The sequence below is a fragment of the Microtus ochrogaster genome, linkage group LG9 (assembly GCF_000317375.1).
Source record: "Microtus ochrogaster isolate Prairie Vole_2 linkage group LG9, MicOch1.0, whole genome shotgun sequence".
In the NCBI taxonomy this organism is placed as follows: domain Eukaryota; kingdom Metazoa; phylum Chordata; class Mammalia; order Rodentia; family Cricetidae; genus Microtus; species Microtus ochrogaster.
In genome coordinates, this window is record NC_022034.1 from 12,213,962 (window position 1) to 12,241,736 (window position 27,775).

The 27,775-nt window shown below is 45.4% G+C and overlaps 1 protein-coding gene across 3 annotated transcripts in view; it reads right to left on the minus strand.

The window, feature by feature from the left end:
* Positions 1–27,775, minus strand: part of Arid1b (AT-rich interaction domain 1B) — a 357,068-nt gene that overhangs the window by 88,037 nt on the left and 241,256 nt on the right. For all 3 annotated transcript variants that reach the window (XM_005363408.2, XM_026787331.1, XM_013352342.2), the window contains one exon: positions 11,753–11,996. In XM_005363408.2, the coding sequence (XP_005363465.1) occupies positions 11,753–11,996 (244 nt within the window). The remainder of the gene's footprint in view (positions 1–11,752; positions 11,997–27,775) is intronic.

Here is a 27,775-nt window from a genome sequence, read left to right on the forward strand (position 1 = left end):
AGAGAGAGAGAGACAGAGACAGAGACAGAGACACAGAGAGACACAGACACAGAGAGAAAATGAGAATGTGTAAGGGGTGTGTGTGTGTTTGTATGTGGTATGTGTGAGAGGTGCATGTGTGTGTGTGAATATGTATGTATAAGTGGGTGAGTTTATGTATATCCACACACATGTTCCATGACTCATGTCTGGAAGTTAAAAGACAGTGTGCAGAGGCTGACTGTTTCCACTATGCAGGTCCCAAGGACCAATTCCGGCAGCAGCCTCAGTAGCAGGTGCCCCTGGCTGAGCTGCCTCACCAGCCAGGAGTTTGCAACAGAATTCAAGCCTTTGTCACTAGGCACCTACGTGTGCTAAGAACCTCAGAGGCGACTAGCCAACAAAACTGCCCAGATTATTGTGATTTGTCCATCATTTCAGATATTAGAAAAGCAATCTTTTTGATTACTGGTAGAATATCATTAAGAATACTCAGGGTTTGTTATTTGGGGTGTTCTGTTAAGACATTTTATATATCAAACCCTAGCTACTCCAAGTTTGTCTCAGAAGTTACAAGCCTTTATCTGGACACTGTCCTGCCCTACTCTCCCCTCCTCCCTCTCCCCCTCCCCCGTGTGTGTGTGTGTGTGTGTGTGTGTGTGTGTGTGTGTGCGCATGTGCAGAGGCTCCAAGGACGCATGTCAGAGGACAACTTCCAGGAACTGGTTCTCTCTCCCCACTGTCTGGGCTCTGGCATCAGATTAGGTCCTCAGGCCTGGCAGGAGCTTTGCCCACTGAGCCATCTCACCTGACTTTTTTTGCCTTCTGCATTTTCCTTTGCCCAAACTCACACAGCAGGAAGACTGAAAGGGGAGAATGGATTTCCTGCAGAAAATGGCAGTCAGTGTCTGTCCATTCTTCAGACTCCTTTATTTTCCATACTGACTACCTATCTCAGTGTTTCAAAAGCTGAACACTGGGTGCATTTAAGGTTGTTGACTTTCAGCCATAGCAGTAAGAAGGGAAGAAAGATTCTCTGTGGCTCTTGCTAGACTTGAGGCTGACTGGATACGAAGGCTCATCATGTGGCAGACGGGGAGCAGGCTCTGGCCAGACTCCCTCAGATACCTGCACTTTGGTTTGCAGTGCTATTTTTCTCAATTACAAAAAAATTGTGAGAATACACCATTGTTAACTTGCCTTCTAGATTCAAACAGAATCTTTCCTATTACCATCTTTTTTAAAAAAAAAAAAACCACATTTTATTTATTTATTTAGTGTCTGCCTGGGTTGGGGGGCATACAGGTGCCAGAATGCACATGTGGCAGTCGGGGGACAACTTGCAGGAATTGGTTCTCTGCCTACAGCGTGCGGGTCAGGCGGCCTGAGCTGGAGCCACCAGGCTGGGCAGCAAGCGCCTTCACCTGTGGAGCTGTCCTTGTGGCCTGTCACCTTTTAACTTCCCAAAGTCCACTTTACATTTGCAACATGAAGTCAGTTTAACAGTTGGTCATCTGATGCCCAGAGCCCTGCAGTGTGGAAAGTTTCATACCGAAATTCTGAGGCATAGAAACTACAAAGGCCTTGCAAGGCATGAGGTAAACTCAACCTGAGACTTGAAGGCCAAACACAGGCTGCAGATTTGACCACTTAGGTGCTCTGACTTTAGGCAGACCAAGTCCGAGTATTTTCCATGTCAGGTCGTCAGCAAGAGGCTATCAACTTTAGTCTGGGCTACCTTGGTGACCAGGGCTTCAGGGGAGGTGCAGCCTCTCCTGCTGACAGGCACTGTGGGTCACCCTGTCGAATTACTCGACACACCAGCTTTGTTCAGTTTCTGTGCTCTTTCCTCTCAGTAACTGGGGGAAGAATGAAAAGTATGTCCGGAAAACAACAAGTGGCCATTGAAGAAAAGGTAAATGTGGAGGCATGCTTATCGGCTTCCTCAATAAGGCCCCGTGTGATGGGATCAACAGGAGGTGGGAGGGATAAGCAGCATCATAGGGGCCACGTCTATCTTGGGGAGTCAGTTTGGGAGATACTCCTTTGGGTGTCTAACAATGCATGCAACTGACTAAACTACCATACTAAAAATGTGATTGTACTCTCATCAAAACACAATCTTTTCAAAAGCTTTCCAACTGGGGTGCAACTCAAAGTCTGCATTTGGAAAAGTGCATTGGTGGCGGGGTGAAGAACATGCTTGGATAGAATGCTGCTCACCCATAAGGTAGCATCTTGATGTTGATTTAAAAAGATTTTAAAGTGGTAGGTTCCAAGTCTGACTCATGCACAACTCCAGACATGAAATGCAGAAGCACCACCCACTAAATCTGCTCTAATCCTCGCTTTGATGTGTGTGTGGGGGGGAGGGGGGAAACAGAGCAGGCAGTTTGTATTTCTCTCACCAGGACAAATTAACAGAAACAAAACCTAATTTTCCCCTTCTCTTACCCATTCTTATTCCTCTTCAATATTTTTCCTCTTTCTAAGATTCCTTTCTTTTTGTTTGAGCAGCTTACTATTTGGCTGCCTTGTGAAGAACCGGGTATAGTGACAGATGAAAGGCTCGCATTCAGCGTGTAATTCAGAGTAAGGGGGAGATCGACTGCTGCGCGGTTAAGATTCTAACAACCTTGCAATTTTGTACAGTCGTTTCCCCCACCCGTTCTTTTGAAGAAATCTGCCTTTATTCTGCTAATAACTAACCACAGTTGCAGCAGCATGGATCCGATTAGCAGTTCTTATGATACAAAGGGGACAAGGAAAAAAAAACCGTGAATGGGGTTGCCAATTTGTCCACCTGGACCCCCAGGAGAAAGATTAGCTGAAGCCTGCCTGCTCCCTTTCTTCCCCTTGATCCCGCTCTCTGCAGCGGGATGAGGGCAGGTGCTGTGGGAGCCAGGTACTCTCTGCTTTAATCCAAGTTGTGTCGCTTCCACACCTCCTTGCGACACTCCTGCCTGGGTTCCCACACTTGGTGACAACTCTGCTTGTAAACATGAGCAGCTATGACAATGCATGCAGTCTGGGCTTGCCCTCAGCCACCGTACACCTGACAGCCCATACAGCACAAGAGAGGGAAGGCAGCCAGTGGGGGTGCTGCAGGCACAAGGGGCCATGTTCTAATACAACACTCACTCAACAGGCATGGTGATACTACTCTACTGGATGAGTCAGGAGGGAGAGAAAGCTGTACAGCTTGGGGGCACTAGAATCTGAGTAAGGAGACCAACAGATTAAAACACAGGACTGGAGGGACAAAATGGCTGCTCAAGGAAAGGCACTTGCGGTGCAAGTCTCGTGACCTGAGTTTGAGTTCTTGATCTGGATAAAGGCAGAGAAAAAGAACCGACTCTGCAAAGACCTCCACACATGGGCCATGCATGTGCCCTTAGCTATATGTATCCACACAATAATAAATTACTAAAACCACAGTTTCTATTCTATTAAGTATAGAATCAACTTCTGCTAAATACAGAATTTATGTGTTTTAACCAACTATCTGAAAAATGTAAAAATTTATTGCATTTGTAACTACACTAATAGTTTATTTTTGTGATAAAATGTAAAACTTCTATACCCTTGACATGAAAATAGACTGACTTAGTTTGCGGTATGTGTACATGTGTGTGCACACATGTGTTGGAGAACACCAGGGGCTGTTTTGTATTTTTCCACCTCATTATTTTAGACCAGGTCTCTCACTAGAGTTTGAGCACCCCGATTCGGCTAAGTTGACAGGCCAGTCAGCTCCAGGGTCCACTGGTCTTTGTCTCCTCAGTGTTAGAATTACAGACTGTGTGGCACCAAACTCAGTTTTTTACATGGGTTCTAGGGGTCCAAACTCAGGTCTTCATGTTTATGGGACAAGCATCGGAACGAACTATTTCTTTCTGTTTGAGGCAGAGTCTCATGTAGTCTAGGCTGACCCTCAACTTGCAAAGGAGCTGAAGGTCAATCTAAAGGGCTGGGATTTCTAGCACAGATTACCATGCCTTGTTTACACGATGCTGGAGAGTCTAGGGCAAACACTCAGCCAACTGAGCTGCAATCCCAGATACAAAACTACTGTTAAAAGCCAAGTGAAAGTTCAGCATTGTACTGCTTTTGGAAACTCGAGCTACTGACTGAAATCTCCAAAACTCATGGGGTCTGCCTAACACCCTACAGCTCACACTTAAAGCTAATAAACATCTAAGTAACTGTTCTGATGTCTCAGTTCAGAGTGTGCCAAATGCCTGCTGCCTCAATCAATGGCTTTTGAAGAGAAGGGAGACGTACAGTGAACCCTTCAACAGTACAGCCTACCGTGGGGGCTTCTGGGTAGGCTGAGTCATCCAGCACAGGCTAAAATGGTGGCAGCTACGTGAGGAGCAGTGGTTGTGCTCTTGGGAACTCTATGAGTTGTGCCCAGGTTACCAGGAGCCTCTGATACAGGGGACAATTTGAGGATGCATGATAAGACCAAAAGGACATGGAGAAGAAGATACACAGAACGAGCTGCAGCCTCATGTGTTTGCCATTAATGCTTACTTTAGGTGTTAGCTAGTTATTTATCATGAGCGCTCTCAAAATAGCCCATCTCTTAAATAGCGGGAGCATATTACTTTCCTGTTGCCAAGGCAGAGATTTAGTCACTAGCTAATATTTCACCTCAAAATGCTAATGCATTTAAACAATCAGAACTAGGCAAGGGCCTTCACACATGAAGACCTGGCTTCTATCGACAAGCTCAGAACTAGGTTTTCACACAGAATGATCTATCACAGTTGAGACTCTTTCAAGAGGGGAAAAGAATGACCAAATGATAGGGGAAAACACCAAAGCACAGGAAGCTGGCTTCTTTTCTTGGACTCCCTTTTCTCCTTTCAGAACTGGCATTCTTAAATCTGGCCAGCATCTATTGAGCGCCCCCTGCTGGCCATGCCCTGTGCTCCACCCTCGATGTACAGGGAAGCGTTCCCTCTCACAACTGCAACACCCAGAGGAAGGCAAAACCTGCACAGAAGAGGTCAGCAGCTACTCAGTAAAGAGAAGGAGACACTATCTGGGTCTTGGCGATGGATGGAAGGTGCACACTATATGCTATTCAGCTTTGGGCAGTACAGAAACAGGGAAATCTGTCTCATGACCTTTTCTAAAGACGAAAACAGAGAGAGGAAAGGGGAGGGGAGTGAGGGGAGAGGAAGGAGAGAAGATAGACCAATACACTAAGAACCGAGGTTTAACGTGCTAAAAGGGATGCCTTTTCTTTCTTTCTTTCTTCCTTCCTTCCTTCCTTTCTTCCTTCCTTCCTTCCTTCCTTTCTTTCTTTCTTTCTTTCTTTCTTTCTCTTCTGGAATGGACTCAAAGTAACAATTATGAAGGTGGTGACTCCAGCACTAGCTGATTCTGGCACGAGACTGGAGCTGCAACCTATCATAGATTCTGCACTGTGAGCTCATAACCTAGGTGTAGCATGACTTCCAATTGGTCTTAATAATTGGAGTCAGATATGGGGTGAAAGTTGAGCGATCAGAGAAGCAATGCAGCCAGCCACTAGAGAGACCTTTTACCTCTACTGGACTCCTCAGACTGAAGGGGTGATTCTTTCTCTACAGATCCTCAGACTGCATGCTCACACTGAATCCTCAGACTGCAATGAGCTCCCTTCTCCTTCAGTTGTACGTTCTTCTCTCCGCCCAGCCACATCAGTCCTGTCTCCATCTCCCTGGTGCTGGAATTAAGGTGTGGGCCACCACCGCCAGGCTCTGTTTCTCTCTGGGACTGGATCAATCTCATGTAGCCCAGGGTGCCCTTGAATCCTGGGATTAAAGGTCTGGGCCACCACCTCCTGGACTCCTGGTTTAGCTCTGCACTCTGATCTTCAGGCAAGACCATGACACTTCTACCTGCTCACCCTCTAGTGGTCTCCCACTGCAGTTAAAATTGCACATCCCAATCTTACAACAGTTTCCCGTATCCATTGGAGGATACACTCCAAAAGCTTGAGCAGATGCTCTAGACCACACAAGACGTTGAGCCTTATACATTGGTATTTTTCCTATATATAGTTTAATATAGTTTTCTCTTTAGTAGGCATAGTAGAGATTAACTATAAAAATGAAGCAAAATAATTATAATATGCAGGCCTTCTTCAGTGAGGCAGGACCTGTCAATCAAACTCTCTAGCCAGCTTGCTCTGAGGCTCCCTGTACCTGGGTTCTGGGGATCTGAACTCCAGTCCAAATGCCTGACTGCCGAGCTGTTTCCTGGGATAACCACACTTACTTATGTACTTCATATCTGTCTTACTTCATGAGAACAGGGACCTCCACATGCAGGTTCAGTGCATTTCCCTGAGTTTCTAAAAAAGTCCAGTCTACTTTGGGGAACAAATGAACCAAGGAGGTGCCACAGGACACAAGGACCTGAGCAGTTGGGCCAACCAGGCTGTCACAGGCTACACCTGATGAGGCAGCAGCGGAAGTGCAAGCTGAACCTCCTGTGCAGCAAGCAGCAAGCAGCAAGCAGCAAGCAGCAAGCAGCAAGCAGTGCTGCCTCCTCGGTGAGGCCACACTCCTGGCTTTCTGCTGTGCACAGCTAGAACAGTTTCCACGTACAAACCCTGATGTCACTTTCTGTTTGGAAGGGAAAGTGTCAACACTAACAATCCCTGGTTATACCATTTATAAACATGCAGATGCGGATTATTAAAGATTAATGCATTTTAGGATCGGTGTCGGCATTCCGTTTGTCTTGTGCCGCAGTCAATGCTGCTCTCCATTAGTCAATGACAACCTCCATCATCCTGCTATGGGAGAGAAATCAAAGGTGCAAGCAGTGAATGAGACTAAGTGATGAAATTGATTAGTACCAGACCGAATGGCTATAATCAATCAGCACATCACAATACTCCCGGGTTGGGGTTATCAGAAGATGGGGAGAGAGACCTAACATCCCTTCCACATCAACGACTTACTCCATTTTAGAAGAACATTCAGACAGAAGAGTTTACGAATACCTTGACTCTAAACTATTCATTTAGACACTAGTTCCTAAAATGTAGCAAAATGGATTTTAAAACTGTCCTCTAGGCTTCAATTAGGTCATACAGCTTTGTACCCCTCTAGTCCCGAGTCCTCAGCAGGTCAATGGCAAGGGTGTTTCCAGAGGCTGTGTGCGGCTGTGAAGGCATGCACCCGACAGTCCACTGCGCCCCAGAAATGAACGAGGAGTCTGACCCACTTCAGCAGACAATGCAGTGAAGAACACACAGACAGGTACCAGAGGTGAGGGATGAGGGAGGCAGGGGCTCAGGTAAGGGGGGATAAAAAGTCGGGAGGGAATGACATTGGAGAAGTTCCCAGTGTCCTCACAGTCCCTGAACATGGATGGAGGGGGAGAGAGACCTAACTTCAAAGGGGTCAGAGGAACTGAAGACCCGTATCTTTGGAAAGTAGAAGCCACTCTCATCTTCCAGCCAGGAGACTGCCAGGCCAGGGATAGTTGCAGGTGCCAGAGGGCAAGGCTGGGGTGTGTGTGTGAGTGTGTGTGTGTGTGTGTGTGTGATCACCAGTACAGAGCCCTTTCTCATGGGGCGAACCTCGGTATGAACTGTTACATGTTACGGTCTGCTAAGGGGAGGCTGAATGTCACACTTGCCCTACCCAAGCTCTCCAGGGATGCACACCACCTCTCAAAACCAAATCCGTTTCTGCTTCTCTCGCTGTTGCTAAGCATCATTTGGAAAAGATGGGAAATTACTGCTTTGTTTAACACGCAAATATTTTACATTGTAAGGGGAAAAAACCCTGGCTAAGTTCTCTCAGTCTGTAGAAATGCTGAATTGATGTTTTCTGTGCTGCCACAGATTAGAAACATGGATATATCAATGGCACTTTGTGTTTAATTTTTTTTTCTTTTGCTTGCTCAGTTTGCCAATAAGCAGCATGCATTCCCCTTGGAACAAGCTGTCACAGAATTTCTACCTCCAGAGAAGCCAAAAAGGATCATGTGCTAGATGCTGGGACATGAGCTAGCAGGTAGGAGGCTAGTGCAAACACAGAATGGTGCTGCTGTTCCTGCAAGGCCACATATAGCCTCATACTTGCAATCCTGAAAGAAAACTGGCCCAGAAACATTTACATACAGAAATAAACCCGTGTTTATTTACTTAGTTCTATTAAATATAAATTAAAATGTGGATAATGTGTTTCCGCATAATGGGCTTGGCTTGAGCCTTGAAAGACTTATCTATGGAGAAAGGACTAAGCAAAGGGAGACACTGGTTTGCCCCCTCTGCTGTGCACCTTATACACATTCATCTCGTCGAACATCAGGAGTGGTTATTTGCTCTCAGGGGATACCTGCTCACCCTGGCCATGACTACTCCACGCTGCCATCCATTCTTCTCTTCCTGGCTTTAGCATCCTTTCTAATGTTTGACCAGAACGTCTTCTTTGTGTTTGCAGCTCTAGAAGCCACTTGGTATCCTGTTGAGGAGGGGCTGGTGTTGTTTTAAATATCACAGAGCAGCCCAGCAACTTGTATCCCCCGTGCCACTATTCTTTATAAAACATGGGCATTTGTTGTCTGAGGGCCAGCTAGATGAACAATTCACCCTGCAGGAGCTGAAATGACAGAGCTCAGTTCAGGAATGAGGTCAAACTCTAAGGAAAAGGAGTTCCCAGAGCACAGAGCATCTCTGGCCAAGCTTCCTTTGCAAGCTCTATTCTGGCAAGCTTTTGCAAAGGACAGAAACTAGAGGCCTTTGCCAGGCATAGGGGTGTCACCTCCTGGGAAGGGGACAGGTGTGCAGGAGCTCTGTGTGTGTATGCACACATATGCGTGTTTGCACACACACCAGCTGCAGAGCGAAGGGGGCTTACTGAAAAGGAAAGAACGTACAGAAGGGGAGGGGCAGAGGGTAGCACTTAAAAGATTTGAGTCAAGGTCCCTCCTCACTAGATTCTTCTCTCAAGCTCTCTGGACTCTTGCTTGACCTCATCTGGACAGCTGGCAGTCAGAGGGGAAGGTGAGCAAGCCATCTCCATCAGCAAAACATACAGCAACGCTTATACAATCAGAAAAACAAACAAACACAAAAACAAAAAAGAAAGCAAAAATGGGTAGGAGGGATTTGGCCTTTGTATTTGGTAAAATTCTGTTTTGCTCTTATGGCTAGGAAGATATACCTCTGATTCATCTTCCTATAGTAAAAACCAACACCACACGAGAAAGGCCAGAAAGCCATGCCCCTTTTGTGAGGCACTCATGTGAATACCTAGCTTTGTAATTTTCTGTCCTAGCCTATTCCCATCCGTGGCTGTCTGCAGTCAGATGAGAGCGACTTAACTCTACCCACAGAGGACCGTGGGCAGGACACCCTGAAGTTCACACCCCTAGACACCCATGAACAAAAGCAGAGAAGAGGGGTAAACACTGCAAACGCTGAAGCTGCACAACAGCAGTGTCTCCCAGGCCACGACAGCACCTGCCCGCCACCTGCCCTTGCACAGCCAGTGGTCTCCCCATCTTCAACCTTGGCTGCACTTACAGAACAAGCAGACGGCTGACAAAAGCCTCTGTGTTACACGGAAGTTGCAAAGGGTGGGCTGATCTACATTTGTGCTTTGTTAGTAATCTGGGAAGGGGCTCAGGAGGCAAGGCCAGCAAAATCAACAGACGGGAGGGTCAGCCACGAGCAGAGCACTGACGGGTGCTGACTCAGCGTGGGCAGAGCTGGGGGACCAGGTCCTGTATTTGTGCATTCAAAGCAGGTACATTCAAAGGCCTTTCTTCATGAACCCCCGTGAGGGACTCTTGAGCTGTAACATGAGAAACTGCACACTGAAACGTGACCAAATCTGTCATTAGAAGACATTTATGGCAACACTTCAGAATTAACTACAGCCTAAGCAAAATGAAACACACGTCTCCTACCAACACCACACCCGGAATATCTGTCCTGTAACTGTATTGTCCCGCAGTCCCAGGAATCTGTGTGGTAACCAAATGAGACGCGCTGTGCCACAGGTGGAGAAGCTGGGCCAGAGGCACCCAGCACCGTGCTCAGGTTACTCAGCTAAGAAGCGGCTGGAAGAGGAGCTGAGTTCACTGTTTTACAGGGAGAGCATGACAAATGCTCAATTCGTTCACCAACGTTCTAGGCGGTTATTCTGCTTCGAAGAACCCCAAGAAGTGTGTGTGTGTGTGTGTGTGTGTGTGTGTCACACTTTACACAACCAATACAACACTCTGTGTCTTTGCAGGAGGCAGATCACTGGGAAGTGACCTAGAAAGGAGCTCTTTTGCGGGCCTCGCCTCAGGACTAAACACCACTCGATAGTGGTGACAGGGGCCAACCAGGAAGAACACAGAGAATACAGTGAAATGCCTTAGCCAAATGGACCCAAACTTCAACGGTATTGCCTAATATGTTATGGCAGAATCATAAAAACGTAACATTTAATTTCAAGAGAGGCAAGCCAAAACACACCCCACAGAGTGTGGCCGAGGAAACTGTGTTTTCTGATTTGCTAGGAGACTTGCTTGGTTTTAAGGGCTGTTGTGTGTGGCTATTAACAGTCCCTCAGCATGGATGAAATATTACCGCCATCCTAAGTAGGATACGTGTCCATAAAAAATATAGTAAATCAAAATAGTAACATAAACTCTAAAAATGTAATAAATAAAATTCTTTTAAAAAGAGATAAAATATATAGAGAATACTTGAGGCAGGGAGAGGAAATGGTGTTGGGATAAGGAACAGGCAGGCAGGTAGATGTGGTTAGCCCCAGCACACCAGTTCTTAGATTACATTCATTTCATAATTATACTGCATAAATAACACACTGCCTGTTATACATAATATTCTATGTATAACTAGGATTATTTATAAATGTTATATAATACACATCTACAAAACATGAAAGGAATAAAATAGTAAAATTATCACCTATGATTATGGGGAGAATATGATAAATTATTAAGAAGTTTATTAGCTGTTGAGTTATCATTTTAATAGGTTAATGGAAGGTGCTCTCTGGAAACTACCTGTATCATGTTAGCAAAAGTTAGCTGGTACAATACCAGAAAGATGAATGTGGTTAAAGTAAGAACCCCCAGAGAACACAGACACACACATACACACACACAAGATACAGATGTCACTTGAACACAAGAGTTAGGGAGAACATGCACTCTATCAGAAAGAGGGTGTGAGCTTGTATCAGCATGGCACTTTAGACGGTAGTTGGCACCAACCGTGTGACTGTGATCAGACATAGATAAACATCAACTCTGAAAACATGCTAGAGAAGAACTGCCACCTTATAGCCATCAAACAGAACCAGACAAGTGGTCACCACCAGCCAGCAGTCTCCCTCAGGACACTATTGATGGAGGCTCTTCACTGTAGAGCCATTGTAAGGCAGCTGACAGGGAAGGTTTAGTCTATGGCAAACTGAACATTTGAAGGCAGTTGTCAGTCTTCAGCCATCTCACCCCGAACGTCCCATAAACTCATCAGAAGGTATTTGGTCATTTATTATTAATTTGTTGAGATTCTTTAGAAACTGGGACTCTGGTATGTGTGGTGAGAAATGCAGTTATATCGCTATTGTGTAATCAATCATATCTGTGTTGTAAAGGATGGAAACAGAGTGACTAGGAAGGCAAAGAGTGAGAAGAGATGCTGCTGAGGCCAGACCTGGCTTCACACCGGGAGGTGGGAGGGACGACAGATGGACCGAGGATGGGGACAGCAGATGATTAAGGATGACAGTACCTGGAATACTTGCAGGGGAAATCGGACCAGACCGAGATTGGTTGCTTCCCACAGGAGAGCCAACAGGAGAAGGTGATGGCCCCCCAGGGATGCTAGAGAGATGGGGGGATGCGTGTGGGGAGAAAGGAGACTGAGCCGGGTTGCTCTGATCCCCCTGGCTGCTTGTGGAGCCGGACGCACTGACTGCTGAGCTCAGAGTTGCTTCCGTTCCCGTGGGGAGGTCATCGATGGAGCCAGACAGGTCCTGAGGAAAAAAGAACAGGCAAGTGTTCATACACTTGGAACACTAAGCACACAAAGCACAATTTGAAAGCAACAGTGCCACTCCTTCAGAGACAGTGTGAGTGGACCAGACCAACATGTGGAGTGGGCACTTCTCACTAGACTCCAGTGAACTCACACAGAAGGCCTGGCAGCACATAAAAGATGAGGCAAGCTGCATCTCACACACAAGCTAACCTTGAAGGTTCCCCTTCTGCCACCAGTGCCCAGCTGTGGACCTATTCAAAATGCTTGATCAGGAAGTCCTCTGTAGAGCAAGCTACCACAGGAATGAAGACTTCAATAAACTGAGCAGCTACAGGCTTGGGGCAACCTTCCCATGGAAATTAAAGCTGGGATGCTGCAGCCTAATAATGGTCAAATTCTAACTGAACTTTGTGGTGAGAAATTCTCCCATTTTTAAGCATTATAATGAAATAGTGGCATTTGCATTTTAATATATTATGGAAATACAATTCTATTGACATTATATGGTCAGAAATGAGTTCAAATGTTACACAACATGCCTTCTGGAGCGACAGAGCTCGAGACCGACCCAGTAAGATGCTTGGGTCAGAAGAAATGGAGCTCCCAAGGCATCAGAAGAACCCAGGACTAGACCCTAGGTCCTGGACACTGAGCTGTGCCAGGAACTCCCCTTGTAAGAGGATGCTATCACAGCTAAAAATACACATACACCACAGCTGATCAGCCCCAGAAAAATCTGGCGTGCATATTTAAAAGTCTTACAACAAGAACAACATTGGTTTAAGTAAAACAAAAAGTAATCTTATCAAGTCAAATAGTTCTGCTTATGAAAAACAACACGATGACTGGAAATATCCAACCTTTGGAAAAGGTTTTATCAAATCTCTCAAATAAGATGAGGCAAATTGAATCAGATTGCTTGGAATTCAAAGATAAAACAAACATTTTTGCTCTAGGCGTATGGCATACGTGATTTTGCACACACTCAGCTGGTAAAACTTCCTATTTAAACTTGATTACTGACGGACTCAGTGATAGTCCCGCTTAGATCTTATAAATTAGATATTGCTTTGACAAAGCCAGGTAGGGCTAGAGGAAAGTTAGTAATCTAGCAACATGCCATACACAACTCAAGGAAACCACCCTCTGGCAATCAACACAGTCAGCAAGGTTCCACGAACAAACTTAGAATGGGATCACTTTCCCTCTACCCCAGGCTTCCCGCTCACTGATCACTGCACCCACTCTGAGAACTGGGTGGGTGTGGATCTGATGGAAAGGACAAGATATCCTGGGCTGAGCTTTTCAGTGTTTGCCTGCCAGGCATTTCCTTCCTAATACATGTAACCAACTTAAGAACTTGCAAAACCACCACAGTGACCTGTGGGTTAAAGGTGAGCTGTAACCATGAGCTACCCACATGGCTAACTGCAAACACGCTGTGCTTGTGTGTGCACACACAGAAGTCAAAACAACAATAAAAACCTCAATAGCAGTATTGGTTAACATACTGGAAAAATATGAAATTCAAATGGTGGCCTCTGTGTATTTCCTTAAAACAACACATCCACACACGAGTCAAAACAACAATAAAAACCCCAACAGCAGTATTTGTTAACATATTGGAAATATATGAAATTCAAATGGTGGCCTCCGTGTACTTCCTTAAAACAAGACACACCCAGCCCTTAGCCCTGCCTATGAATGCTGTGGCAATGGTTGAGCAAAGCAACTGGGACAGACCATGTGACTGAGGATGTTTGCCATCTAACTCCTGATGCAAAGGTGCGGGGCAGGGCTTAGGTGGCTCACACAAAGACCTCACTGCAGGCCATAGTTCATGCAGACTTTACAGAAATAGTTCACAACCTCCGGAAAGTATTAACTGAGAGGTGTAGGTTTATGCTGGGAATGAATAATCTCAGCACTGAAGGAAGAAACAAATACAGCAGAGGGAACTGTGCAAAATGATTTGTTTTGCAAAAAGGATCGCCTAGAATGAGGAGGGTCTGGCAAAAACACAAGGCTTTTGGGTTTTCTCCCATTTGACAGGGGTGGTAATAGTATCTCATCCCCTTAGACCAAGCTCAACTTCACAACTTCAAAGGGAAGGTGGGGCTTGTCTAACTAGCTTTGATAAGAAAACAACAAAAATAGAAGACAAAACATTTCCCATAGTTTACTAGTTTTCTCTTAAAAACAAAACAAAAACCCCAAAACGACTAAAACCCTCTTCTGGGACTAGGAGGACTTAGCAGGTGGGGTGCTTGTGAGTGAGCATGGCCACACAGTGGAGGAGAGCGGGGAAATCCTGCAAGTGGCCACTGATAGCCACAAGCCAGTGGCTGCGTCAGGTACATCTGAGCCAGGTGCTTCCCAATATTAGCAAGAAGGGGGTGGTGAGGGACCATACATCCCACACCTCTCAAGATAATTTGATAAATAGCTAGATAATCATTTCTACTTCACGTTAAACAGAGTTAAACAGACACAATGTAAATTCAGCGTTCAATTGTACTTAAATAATTTTATGCAAATCTTCCTTCATAAAAACTGGAATGTTACTCATAAATTTTTGTAATTCTCTGCATGACCTACAAATTTCTTCCCCATCCTCCCTTAAAATTCCACATTATTGCTGAAACAGGCGGCGAGGACGGTTGTCAAGAGAGCTCCATTCAAATTGCAGAGGCATTGAAAACATTTCTGTTATTCAACAGGCTGATCAAGGAAGCACCAAGAGGAAAATATAAAACTGGTGGCTTCCTTCGTGTTCACGTGTCATCAGAATTTCAGCGCTGACTAGACCTTGGAGCAACAGAAGAGCAATAAAAAGATATAATTTTTATATTACTGCTATACCCTCTCGGAACTTTTCTATGTAAATGATACAGAAGACTCCCGCCCTGCAGATCCTTACCATATCCATATGCAGAGCTATCTTAAAGCCCACTAATGAAGGAAGTTCAGCCTGGTTTAAGCATACAGCCTCGTTAACACAGAAGCCCGTCACTAACACTCCCCTAGAGGATACTTAGTCAGCAGGGTACCAGCTCCTTCTCCTGTAAGTACTACTGGAACCATGATGCCTGCATCTCCTCACAGCTCAGACACCTGCCAGCTAGAGTGCTACCATTCATCTTGCTGGAGAGCTGGTAGGTCAGGTCCGGGGACTACAGCCAGGGCTCTTTGGGGGTTGTAGGCATTACCCCATAGCACTCCTTCCGGCCTCTTTCCTGATGGAGGGACGGGTAAGGCGATGGTTTATCGGGCTCTCGCCTAGCAAAGTTACTACTGTGCCATCATAGTTTGCTGTGGTGAGATCAGGCTATCACATTGGGTGTTCTCTATTTGACACCCACCCACAATACCAAATATTTTCAATGCAACAAAAATTAATGTGAGCTCACTATCAATGGTCCATTTATTTCTAAAAGTCCCTGTCTTGAACATCACAAAACCCCACGACACTTTTACTTCTAAAACCATTTCAAGAAGGCCACTGCACAGACTTTACCACTGTAACCTCACCCCCCTCACCCACTATGTCCAAATAAAAAAATCTAGAATTAACTCAAGGGACTGGGCAAAGAAGGAATACTACAGAGAGTGACAGGAGTCTTAGCCGACTTTTACAAGAGGAACAATTATGAATTAACACAGCAACACAATGTTCCTAATTCCTCGTGTACACAGGCCCAGGAAGGGTCACTGAAGGGAAGCGCTGTAATGGTCTGTTCTGTCCCTTTAAGAGACAAGCCAACCCCCCTTCTGCAAAAGCAAGCTGATCTTCAGCTTCCAGCCTGAGTCCCTTCCTTTCTCTCTCTCTCTCTCTTAAAGAGTCAGCTTCTGTCTCTCCCTTCTCCCCATTTCTTCCCTTCTCTGCTCTGTTTCTCTTTCTCTCTCTCTCTCTCTCTCTGTCTGTCTCTCTGTCTGTCTCTCTGTCTGTCTCTCTGTCTCTCTCTGTGTCTGTCTCTCTCTCTCTCTCTCTCTTCTTCCTCCTTCTCCCCTTCCCTTCTGTAACCCACTAAATTAATACCCAGCTTCACTCTGCATGGCATGCCTACCCATCCCGGTCTCTCAGTTGCCTCGTAGCTTCCTGCCTGGGAACTGGCTGCCTTCGAGGCCTGCCGTGGTCTCAGGACCCACTGCCCACAGCAGCTCGGGGACCTGTGGAGTGGTCTAATGGCCTGTTGCCCACAGCATTTTACTTAAACCATTATAAGCACATGGAAAATTCCATGAAGATGGTATGCAAGAACTACTTTGAAAGATCTACATGCAAACAGAAACGAAGGAGCACAGGGTATGAGTTCTCTAATGTCTAGACATTGCACAGGAGCCTCCCTGAAAACACGCTGATCTTTATGAGTCACTACCGCAAAGCATCTTTGATCTGATGGCATGGTGTTCAATTTAGCACGTTGGCCCAGGGTAAGTTCAGTCAATATCGGCACTGTGACACTGATTCGGAGAACTGGGAATAAGCTAGGAAACTGTACTCCCCTGCTTAATTAAGTAAGTGGGTTTTCAAAAAGCAAATGAACTTCCAAACACTCCAAGCCACAGCTCTCAGTACAATTAGCGGCTGGTGGAGATCAGACCTGCTGGTGAGCTGCCCACACTGCATACATCTGGGCATCCCTTGCTCAGGCACACCCATGAGAAAAGGGGATGAACAGAGTTAGGAACGGAGAAGATACTTCAATCAATATGGCAGGCACAGGCCTCATTTCAGGGTTTTAATAGGACACAGCTAATGATTCTCACTGTGACTTCCCTGAGGTCAGAGGTTAAAATTCTCAGTGATGTTCAGAAGCAGGAAGACCTTGCTACACACACACACAAACACACACACACACGCACACACACATGTACAGTCTCACACATAGACACATATAGAGAAAAGACACCCCCCCCCACTCTCACACATAAACATACATGCAGGCGCGCGCACACACACACACACACACACACACACACACACACACACACACACACCAAACACAACCTTCAACTAGACCCTAACTTTAAGGGCACTGGCTCTTATGCCAGGTATGGGGCAAAGACAGGAGGTACTGAAATGTTCAAGGGCAAATTAAACTGAGTTTATTAGCATTTCCGCTGCAAACACTACACGGCATAATCTAGCACATGCAAACAGTTAGAAATATTTACCACAAAAGTTCTTCTGAAAGCTATGCACCCAGCTATTACATTTTATGAATGAATTTTTGGCCCGAGCCCCAAACAGCACCCCAGGGTCAAGGAATTAGACTCCTTAGCTTCTTAGCCCCCTTGAAACGCACCAGAAGTAACTTCACACCCTCCCAGCTGATTCTGGTACTATAACTTGAAGCATTTGAAATAAATGTACCTTGAAGTTGATATTAAAATCAAGCTAATAATTCGACACAGAAATAGAAAACCTCTCGGTGACTTAGACCCCCATGACTTTCCTAGGTTCTTAGCACAAACCTGCATCACAAGCTGTCTACTCTAGGCCCTGCTGCTCCTTTGTCTCCATGGCAAATGAGGTTTTTAAAAGCTTAGAGTTCTGGTCTCAGCATGAAGCGTGAAATACCTCAGGAAGACAGGCAAGAGAGCAAATCCTATGCACCGATCTGAGGCCTTAAAACCATTCTCCTTCCAACTTACAAGTCTTAATTTTTCTTTTAACATGTTCAGATATGTACCTCTTCATCCTGTGGGACAACATATACGATGTACAGCCAACTGATGTGTGAGAAAATACTCAGCATAGATTTGAAAATCACAGACTCCAGGATGGCAAGAGTATTCCCAACGCCAAGGGAAATACACAGAAAATATGGGTCAGAATCCACACCCAGGGAGATAGCCAAGAGCTGCTCTTTGGGAAACAACTTGCCTCTGACTCATCCGCAGTTCTTTCTAGTCAAGCAATGACAGCACTGTGGGTTAACTCTCACTTTACGGGACGTTTCCAGGGTACTGACTACAGAGATCCTGAACAAGAGCAGAATTCCGTCTGAAGTATACCAACACACATATGGTAACAGCTGTCACTTCCTTAAAAATGACAGGAAAGTACAAAGTGGAGGTCTTGTTCTGGAAAGAAAGGGTATAGTAAAAGGGGAACAAGATAGGCTAATGGGAGGGTTATGATCAAAGTATATTATATATGTATAAAGACATGAAAGAATAAATAAAAGTTAAGAATCAGCACATAAACAAAGAGATTACTAAATGTTTTGGGCTGCAAACTCTCTCTCTGATGTATGTGTGTGTGTGTTGTATGCACACACCTGTTTGTGTGCAGGTGTATGTGAGAGACAGCTACATGCAGAGGCCTGTGGTCAGCAGCAGGTGTCCCCCATCTCTCTCCATTTACTGAGATGGGAGCTCGCCAGTTGTCTAGAGGAGCTATCCATCAAGCCCCGCAGATCCTGCTGTCTCCACAGTGCTTTTTATATGGGTGCTGGGGATCTGAATACAGGTTCTTCTGCTTGCCCAGCACATCACTAACAGCCATCTCCCCAGCCCAGGTGAACATTTCCTACATAAGACATGTTGCCACTGCAGGTCCACAGGGGCGGGAAATACCATCAAAAGTGTAAAGGGGCTGTTTGTTCACTGCATGAACCTTTTCTCAGGGAGGGGGTCACAAAAACACTCTCAGTTCTGAACTCCCCGAGTGACTCTCTGCTCTTCCATGGCTAATAACAATCCCCAGATGTGTTGGCTACCAATAGCAACATACCGGCCCTTTTAACACAGCACACACAGTTTTGAATTGAGTCAACTTGGTAAAAGAGTTTATAACTTTGGTCATGTGAACTTTGGCATTAACCTGCACCTGGAAGTAACCCAAACCCTTTGTTAAAGTGCCTGGGAACAGCCTTGTAAACAGTCCTAAATGTTAGCAATGACTCAACCCTACTGCCATGATTTGGCACCTGGGACATTGTAATTATTTCCACCAGAATAAACCACAGTATATTGTTTGATGAGCTCTCACACATTCTTCACCAAGCCCTCATCCACAGACAAGACCCTTCAATCAAGGCCTAAGCCAGCACTGAAAGACTAATTGCTGCCCTTTATCTACTGCGAGAGTGGTACAGATACGGAATACAGGCTCTGAAAACAAAGCTGAAAACGACAATATGGCAGACTGGGCATATGCTATACCTAAGGCTGTAGTTGTGCAGTAGGAAGGAGAACTCAAGAGGACAGCGCGTCCACATGGATCTTTTCAGACTTCAGGGGGCAGGTCCTTTGTGGAGTTACAGACTAAAACTCCTATCACCAAGGTTCAACAGGGAGAGACAAGCAGATAAATTATGACAAAAAGCATCAAGTTCTCTGGAGGGAGAAGGTGGTATCTGCCGTGGCAAACACAATGGCCTGTGACTCCAAGCGACATTTCTTGGGGGCCATTGTGATGAGGCAGGCAGGTAAGTTCTAGAGGGAGGGTGGTCCACTGGCAGGGTAGAAAGGTAGCTGCTGAGCGTAGGAGAGTCAGGCAGAAAGCAGGAGATCTCTGGTGTACATGATTGAGGAGGGTGTAGCCTAAGGATGTGTGCTCACTGGGAGTGGTGGTGGTGGGGAGCTAGCCAGAAGGGGGCAGCTGGAGAATGACACTCAGGCTCTGCTGTTCCAAAGATAGAAACTTCCTTCTCCCTGATGATTTCAGGAGCTAGGAAGCCAAGAGAAGCACAACAAGTGTTTTTGCTTGTTTGCTTGTCTTTTTAAATGTACATATTCTTAAAAGATAGAAAAGGATAGAATGGGTGCACCAAATATGACATTTTAAGAACTAAAGATCAAAACTCCAGGTAGCATTTAAGAACAAATTTGCATTTTTTCCCAAATCAACATATCTTAAAAACAGGCAGAATTAAACAGATACGCAGACAATGGGAAAGTGAGGCCGACGCGATAGCAGCTCCGGTAATAGCCGTGTGCTCTCCAAACTACAGTCATTTCATGAGTGCACGCAGCTCTAAGAATCAACATACAAAATGCGTCCACCGTCTCAAAGCACCAGGCAGTCAGTATTCTACAGCCAGCTACGAGTAACACGCACCTTTAACATTTTATATTCCACTCTACAACCCCTGGGGACTCTGGGGTCACCTGGTTCTAACAGGGAGGCACCCACTGAAGCAGAGGAAGGCTCTGGAATATGGTGTGGTGTTTAAAAAAAAAAAAATCACACCAGGTATGAACCTATAAATATTAATGACCCATGTGTTCTGAGAGGAAATTGACAAACTAACAAGGTCTGTAAATATGTAAGATTTAGACTCTCGTCTCCTGATTCCTGTTTTTATCACTGAAAACATACTATAAATTTTTAGGGCAGAAAAGCCATCAATACCACCTTCTGCATCTCTCAAGGTGCAAAACGTCACTATTTATCTAAGAAGTTCAATGCTAAGCATGCAAAACCCCTAAAAATAACACTTAAAAACAAAAAGGCATGAACACTCAGGAGACATTTATTTCTTCGGCAGCGTAGCAGGGAAATTCTTTAAAACAGCAAGATCCGTAGAAACTGCAAACGAATTAGCAACTTAAGAAAACAATGACTGAGAAACTTACAACTCAAAACCATAGCGAGTCCATGTGGAATAAGAAGTTTGTCAGTAGAAAAACACTAAAACTCGGTTGTCTGGGTATTTTTGCTATTAACTTGAACCACACGGATGCATGTCTGCTTTATGGCCTTCCCTGGATTTTAAAAGCCTGTTTGTTTTGAAAGTAATTTGGACTACACAAGCTATACCAGTGTGGGGGACGGGGAGGGGCCTGCACACCCTAACCACCCTCCCACAACCAATACTGGGGGGCTTCCTGCACACGCTGACCATACCTTCCATAGCCAGTATTGGGGGGCTTCCTGCACACACTGACCATGCCTCTGTGTGCTTTACACCTGTGCACAAACCACCACTCCAACAATGCTGCTGCTGCCACACCCAACAGAACTGCAGACGCAGCTCATTCCATTCCAGTCTTCTCTCTACTCCAAGGTCCAATCCAGGGAAGCCCTTGTACCTGGACAGCTTCTGAGTCTTTCTGTGAGTTCCATGTCTCATTGGGTATTTTGTGAAATGCTCTTTAATTTACCACGGTTTGGTGTTTCCTCATGATGTGCCCAGAGTTGCAGATTTGGGGTAGGAATACAACAGAAGAAACGCACCTTTCACATCCTATCTCAACAGGAAGTTCGTCAACTGGAAGAGACTTCCAGGATCTCTAAGGCTAAGTGGCCATTGCTCTGTCCTACCTTATGTATGAGGGCAATCAGCAGGTCCAGTCCACACACAAGGAAGGAGGTGGAGCTCCAGCTCTGAGGACCACCATGAGGCTATGGCATCTGTGGTCACTGCTAAGGGGCAAACACTTGGAGGGATGATTCTGACGCTATGCAAGTTTTCTTTCTTCTTCAGGCTTTGTTAGTTTTCACATCTGTCTGTGGATTTTTGCCTGAAGCAGCTATCACCACAGTGCTGTTACTGTGTGATGTGTGTGCAGATGTGGAGGCTTGGTGACTTCAGTGCCATTCTTGGCTGTGAGAGCACACTGACTGGGATGGACGGGCTGGCCAGGGAACTCCAGGGTCCTCCGGGGTCTGATCCTCGGTCCTGGATTACAGGCACTGCAACTGGCTTTTGCATGGTGCTAGAGATATGTACTCGGGTCCACATGGCTGTGCAGCAAGCCATCTCCCCAGGCCTGCCACTCTGGAGAATGTAAGGAAAGACTGCCCTTTCTCCATTCACTATTACATGGTCAAGACAATCACTTCTCACGCACCTGATGTGGGATGGGACTTCCTTTATATGGCAATTAGGGTGACGTTTATCAACACTAAATGACAGTGATGCCACAAATGGAGATGTCATGATTATAAAACAACAGAGGGGGATTCTATTCTCCTCTATTCTGCTGCATACACAGGGTAGAAAGGTAAATTAATAAATAACCACTCTGGACAACCATGTGTCAGCAATTCAAGCTAAAAGAGCATCTATGACATAACCTGGAGATCCATCCTAAGTTTCCATGTATGCTATCCACACCACAGAGATGTCTAGAGGCAAGAGGACTGCTTCTATGTGGGGACAGCCACCAACATGCAGCAGACACCAAATATCTTCAGTAGTAGCAAAACTACTTATTTACACTTTTAACACTACTTCCATTTATTTAATTTGTACTTGTTTTAAAAATACAGTTTAAATTAAAATACAATAATATCACCTCTCTCCTCCTTTCTCCCACCAATCCATGTTCCCCCAACTCTCAAACTAGTAGCCTCTTTTTTTTTTTTTTTGGTTTTTCGAGACAGGGTTTCTCTGTGGCTTTGGAGCTTGTCCTGGAACTAGCTCTGTAGACCAGGCTAATCTCGAACTCACAGAGATCCGCCTGCCTCTGCCTCCCGAGTGCTGGGATTAAAGGCGTGCGCCACCATTGCCCGGCTAGCCTCTTTTAATGTTATTATTATTGTTACATATCTCCTAACTGGTTATCCAATAAAAAATGGTCAACCCGGAAACCATATACACTCAAGCAACAAAACCAAAACGGACTAAAGGAGAGTTGTACACAATTAGCCCAATTAGGTCACAGATGGAAAGGATTTATGGGGACGTTTTCTGTTTTAAAATGAGGTTCGAAGCACGCAGTAGCCTTCTAAAAGTCCAGCTTACATTATGGATTTTTCTTATTTTTATGATTCACAGGCTCACTTAGATAAGAGGTTTCTAAAACGAATTGTTTCCCATTTTCTTCCAAGGCCAGCTGGTCACTTACCGTCTGAAGGACTGGCTTTCAAGTGCACTTTTACATAATAATTTTTCCTAAGAGCATGTAACCGCTTCATGTTACTTCAGAAACTCCTTGAGAGGAGGTGGTCATAAACCATTTGAGGTTGAAGACAGAAATTTCCAGTACTAGTAATCATAACCGTGATGATATGATGAAAATAATACTGTCAACAGAGGCCTCTGTGTGAGTCTGCCCCACACTGTACACCCACCTACCCCTGTAGAGCCATTTCAGGGCCACCTCAGTGGCTGCCTGGAGCGTGGCCCCATACATTGGTACAGATGACAGAGATTCCCAGGGGTGGGGCCGCTGCCCGTCACACTGCTTAGCGTCTCTGTGAATCACATATTTTCACGGTGAACTGAACTTTACTCCAGACACCACTATCAATGTACGGGGGGTGCGACCTTCCCTATAACTGTCTCCTCTGGCCGCACTAGCTGACCAGCTTCTGGGGCGCACCTGTGAGATACCCAGTTTTCTAGTGAACGCTAGTCTCCCCTTCTGGGCCCTGGAGGTGGTCACAAGAAAACCCGGGATCTAGAAGATGGCTGTCTTCACAGCTGGCTCCTCACTCGCACGCAAACACAGAATGTGGACAGGTAGCTTGTAGGCCACCACACCCAATCGGGCTACAGTAGGCTGACCTCAGTGTTGCCAGCAGAGTTAAGGACAAGGCTGCAGACAGTAGCACACACAGTGTGGTGTCTGGCACCAGAAGAAGGCTCGTTTCTTGTCCTCGACAACGTGGATTCCCTAGGGACAGCATGACAGGCAGTATTCTGCAGCAAGGGCTGTTGCAGGAGGGCACTGCCATCTCCTCAGCTAACATTGGAAACATTTCTTAACCTAACCGAGCCTCCAAACAGGAGGAAACAACACTTCTGTCTCAGTGACAAGTAGTCCAACTATACATACAGAATATTAAGTACACAAGTGTTGCGTGAGCAGCTGCTGTGCACAGGAAATGTAAATGGACACATACGCACCCGAAATCCAGAGTTCTCACTTTTCCTTTTATGACATAAAAATTCAATGTGAAATGCATCGAGTAGAAGGTGAAACACTGGCAAACAATGAGGAAACAATACTTATGCCAAGGTGAAGGCCATGAGTGTGAGATGGGACAAGCATGGCTTCCTTTCATCCCTGCACAACATTTACCAGACAACTCTATGTGCATGTTGCAGAGCATGGAGACGGCAACCGTTGTAATGCACACACTGCCCAGCAGAGGACACACCGCCTGGGTAGAACCCTGACTGCTCCACTTCCCAGTGGTAACTCCCGGGCTTTGTTCCTCATCCATCTGTAACACTGGTCTATGTCCCAAAGAGGCCAAGACAACCATGTTTTAGTAGAGATTCCTTTAATGCATTTTGGCCATCATTTTGATTACTCTATATTATAGTGTGGCAATAAATTTAAAGACAGGAAATAGCAAAACTAGACAGACAATGGCAGACTATAAATCATTTAGATCTCGATTAGTAATTTCCTTAAAATATGTATTATTAAAAAATCTTACGTTAAAAACAATACAATTCTTATTGGAGAAAAAATAGAAAAACAGCAGAAAATAAACTTCGATTGGTTTAACTTACAAAGAACAGCACAGAGCATATGAATCCACATAACCTATATCCACACAGATGTTTGTGTGTGCACAGACTGATGCTCCATGAACTTCAACAGTGTTCACGTGGAAGGATGGGGAGCATCCGTTATACTTGGGAAACCTCACTAGACTTACGAAAATTATACTCAATGGGTCACATGGCGCATGTCCCTCGCCAAAACTGGCCTCTGGAAAGTGAGACACACAAGCCACTTGCCTATCCCTACGGCACGCAGAAACTACGAGACTGCTCTTCTGTCACACAGCAGCTCAATGTCAAGGAGCAATCAGAGAGCAGCAACCTCAGCCTCAGGTTTCCTGTGCCCTGAGCAAAGCCAGGAGGAACAACTCGTCATCTCTCTCAGGAGTTCTCATTTACAACCAAAGATCATCACAACTATAAAGACGACGCTTTGTGAATGATTTCAAAATTGCTGTCTCACTTGGAAGTGGAAGACAAAAGCAAACAAGCTGAGACAATGTTAAAGGGCTGGCCTGGAATTAACCTAAAAACCAGCGCTCTGTGCTGCAGGTCACAGATTCAGGAGTGTCAGCGAGCAGCAGGGGCTGCTACCTGGCTCTCCACCATCCACCCAGCCCAGGCTCGCCTCTTCCTGACAGACAGTCTGCCCTCTTTGGAATTCCTCCACAGTGCTAAGTAGCACTCCGTATGGCTCTGAGAAGAAAAGCACCATCTTCTTTAAAGACCACGCATGGAAAGATTGGTGAAAACCACTTAAGAATTGAAGAAAAGAGGGCTGAAGGGGAACGTACGTCTACGGGCAGCACGGCGATCGGTTATGAGCTGAAAGGCTGCCAGTTTGTGGGCCTCAGGGCTCGGTAGGATTTCTCTGTACACAGCCAAACTCCAACAATATTGTTATGGTTAGAAAGGAATTTCTCACAAGAGCTAACAAAGGCAGAAGGTCATAAATAAACCCAGCAGGGCCGCCTCGTCAGTTCTCATTATTAGCGCTGCAGGCACTTGCTTTTCTATGGGCTTCTTACAGGGTCATTTAAGTGTAAGGGTTCCTCCGCAAAAACACACATACTCATAAATAAAACCATCTTAACCTAGACAAGAGAAAGACTTGAAAAGTAAGAAAACAAGCAGGCAAGCACAAAAGCTACGGAGACTCAGAATGGAAGCCCTGCGATTGACCGGCAGTGCCGTGCAGCAGCCCTGTGCTCATGGGGCCTGTGCTGGCCTGACCATGGCCCTCAGCAGCGGCCGGCGAGCCACTGGGCTTCCTCCCCGCAGCAGGATCTGTGCAGGAAATGAAGCGGAGAGCCTGCGCCCAAGCAGAGCACAGCTGTGTGATCATTACGGCAATTAGGAAGTGACATTTGCTGTTAACTTTATTCTGCCGAAGACTTTTACCAAGCAACAGAAAAGGGGTCTACGGCGACTCCCTTAAGGAAGGAAGCCAATCTTAGCTAAGAAAAGAGGAGTCTCATGATACCATATACTACCTTAGAAAATGAAAGTAAATGAAAAATTAAGGCAACAGATTATGCCTAACAACAAATCAGAAAATGAAGTAAAAATTGTTAGTAGTGCCGCCATTTCATTTCTAACTGTTGCCACATTTCCTTTTTTGTAAGCGAAACCATTCTTTGCCCACAATTATATACATATGTCAGAGGACCAACCCATGGTCCTCTACTAAGGCGATATGTAAACTGACAGTTTTATAATTTGTGCATCTTTAAAAGAAACTGCAATTATAAATTACCTCATTTATCTTAAGAGAACAATAGATATTACACCAAGTGACAAGGCTAATGTCGCTGGCCAGGGTGTGGAGTGTGTGCAGTGTGGCTGCTTAGCCCTGGGACTGCTTCCTGAAGAGGCTGAGCCGCTGGCTGCTGCTTGTTATCGGAAAGTGGGTATGTGTGGAACTCCGCGCTGGCTGCAGCCTCTCGTTACCCACCTCTCGGGATTATCAGCGTCAAACTGATGCTGAATTCTTCAGAGAAAATTCTCCAGGCTGGCTTAGACCCTGGCAACTGGTCCATGATCTCAGTACTCACACAGGATCTCTCTTGGGAAAGAACATTCCTAGTACCGGAGACACAAGTAAATGATGAAGAGGGAGCCTAAGGGCTCAGGAGCGGGGTAGGGAAGTGGGCTTTGCTACAGCACATTCCAGAAGCTAGTTAACTGCAGACTCCCAGCAAGAAGTCCTGGCACTGACCTGACCCTTCAACAGGTTACATTATTTTTTTTTTTTTGAAATTTATTTGATTAAAAGCTTTCTAAGCAGTTTTTAATGTCCACAGTGAACCATGTGAGGCCATCAGTGCTGTTCTGGAACATGTCACTGAGGAATTTGTCAATAGTATTTCTGGTAATGAAGTAAAGTATAAAGAGGATAACCCCTCTCCCCCCAATAAGAAGCACACAACTGACTGTTAAGACCTATATAGGACAATCAGAACTGACACAAGTCCCGGGAACCTTTAAATACTCTGTGTTTAAAGTGGATGTTTATAAACTCATGCAAACATTCTGTGACCAGCTTACAATGGGCTTCAGTTTGATAGGTATGTTCATTAGCCCACTAGCACAACATCAACAGGAAAAGTGTGTATGTGTGTGTACTTGTATATAAACATGCACAGCTGTACCTAACAACATTTCCTAATACTTATTATTTATATAGCATACAGCTCTCTTCAAATCAAATCTTACTTCATTTAGTAAATAAGGATCTAAATCTGAGACAAGCACGATGCCTCATGCCTGTAACCCCAGCACTGGGAGGTGAGAGCAAGAGAAACCCATGTGTTCTGGGTTTCAGAGTGAGGACCAAGTCAGCCTAGGCTATAGTGACAGCCTGTTTCACAACTTTGTAAGGGATAAACAGAAGAGCCAACATGCAAATGCACCCAGAAGCCACCTGTAGTGTGCACAGCCACAGTCTTCTGCTTCCCTTGGTGACTGCAAACAGATCTTCTATATCCTGGTTACTCCCTGCTGGTGCGTCTTAACATACTCTTTGGTTCTCTTAGCTCTCTGGACCTACAAACACTCCACTCCATCTCCTCAGAAGCAGGTCTTACAGGGGCTGCAGACAGCCCTGTAAATCAAGTGACCATAAAATGATTCTCCTGAGGATAACTAACTCACACTATTACAGGCAGAGGACTACCAAGCAAGCTTACCTGATCCTCAAACACAACAAAGACCTCATAGTTAAAAGTTAGAGCAAAGTCAGATAGCAATAAGTTAGATGAATTCATACTGAATATCTAAGAATTTTGCTAGAATCAGTCAATCATCATATTTTGCCCCATTCTGTATGCTGACTGGCCCCACAGGAAATATAAGA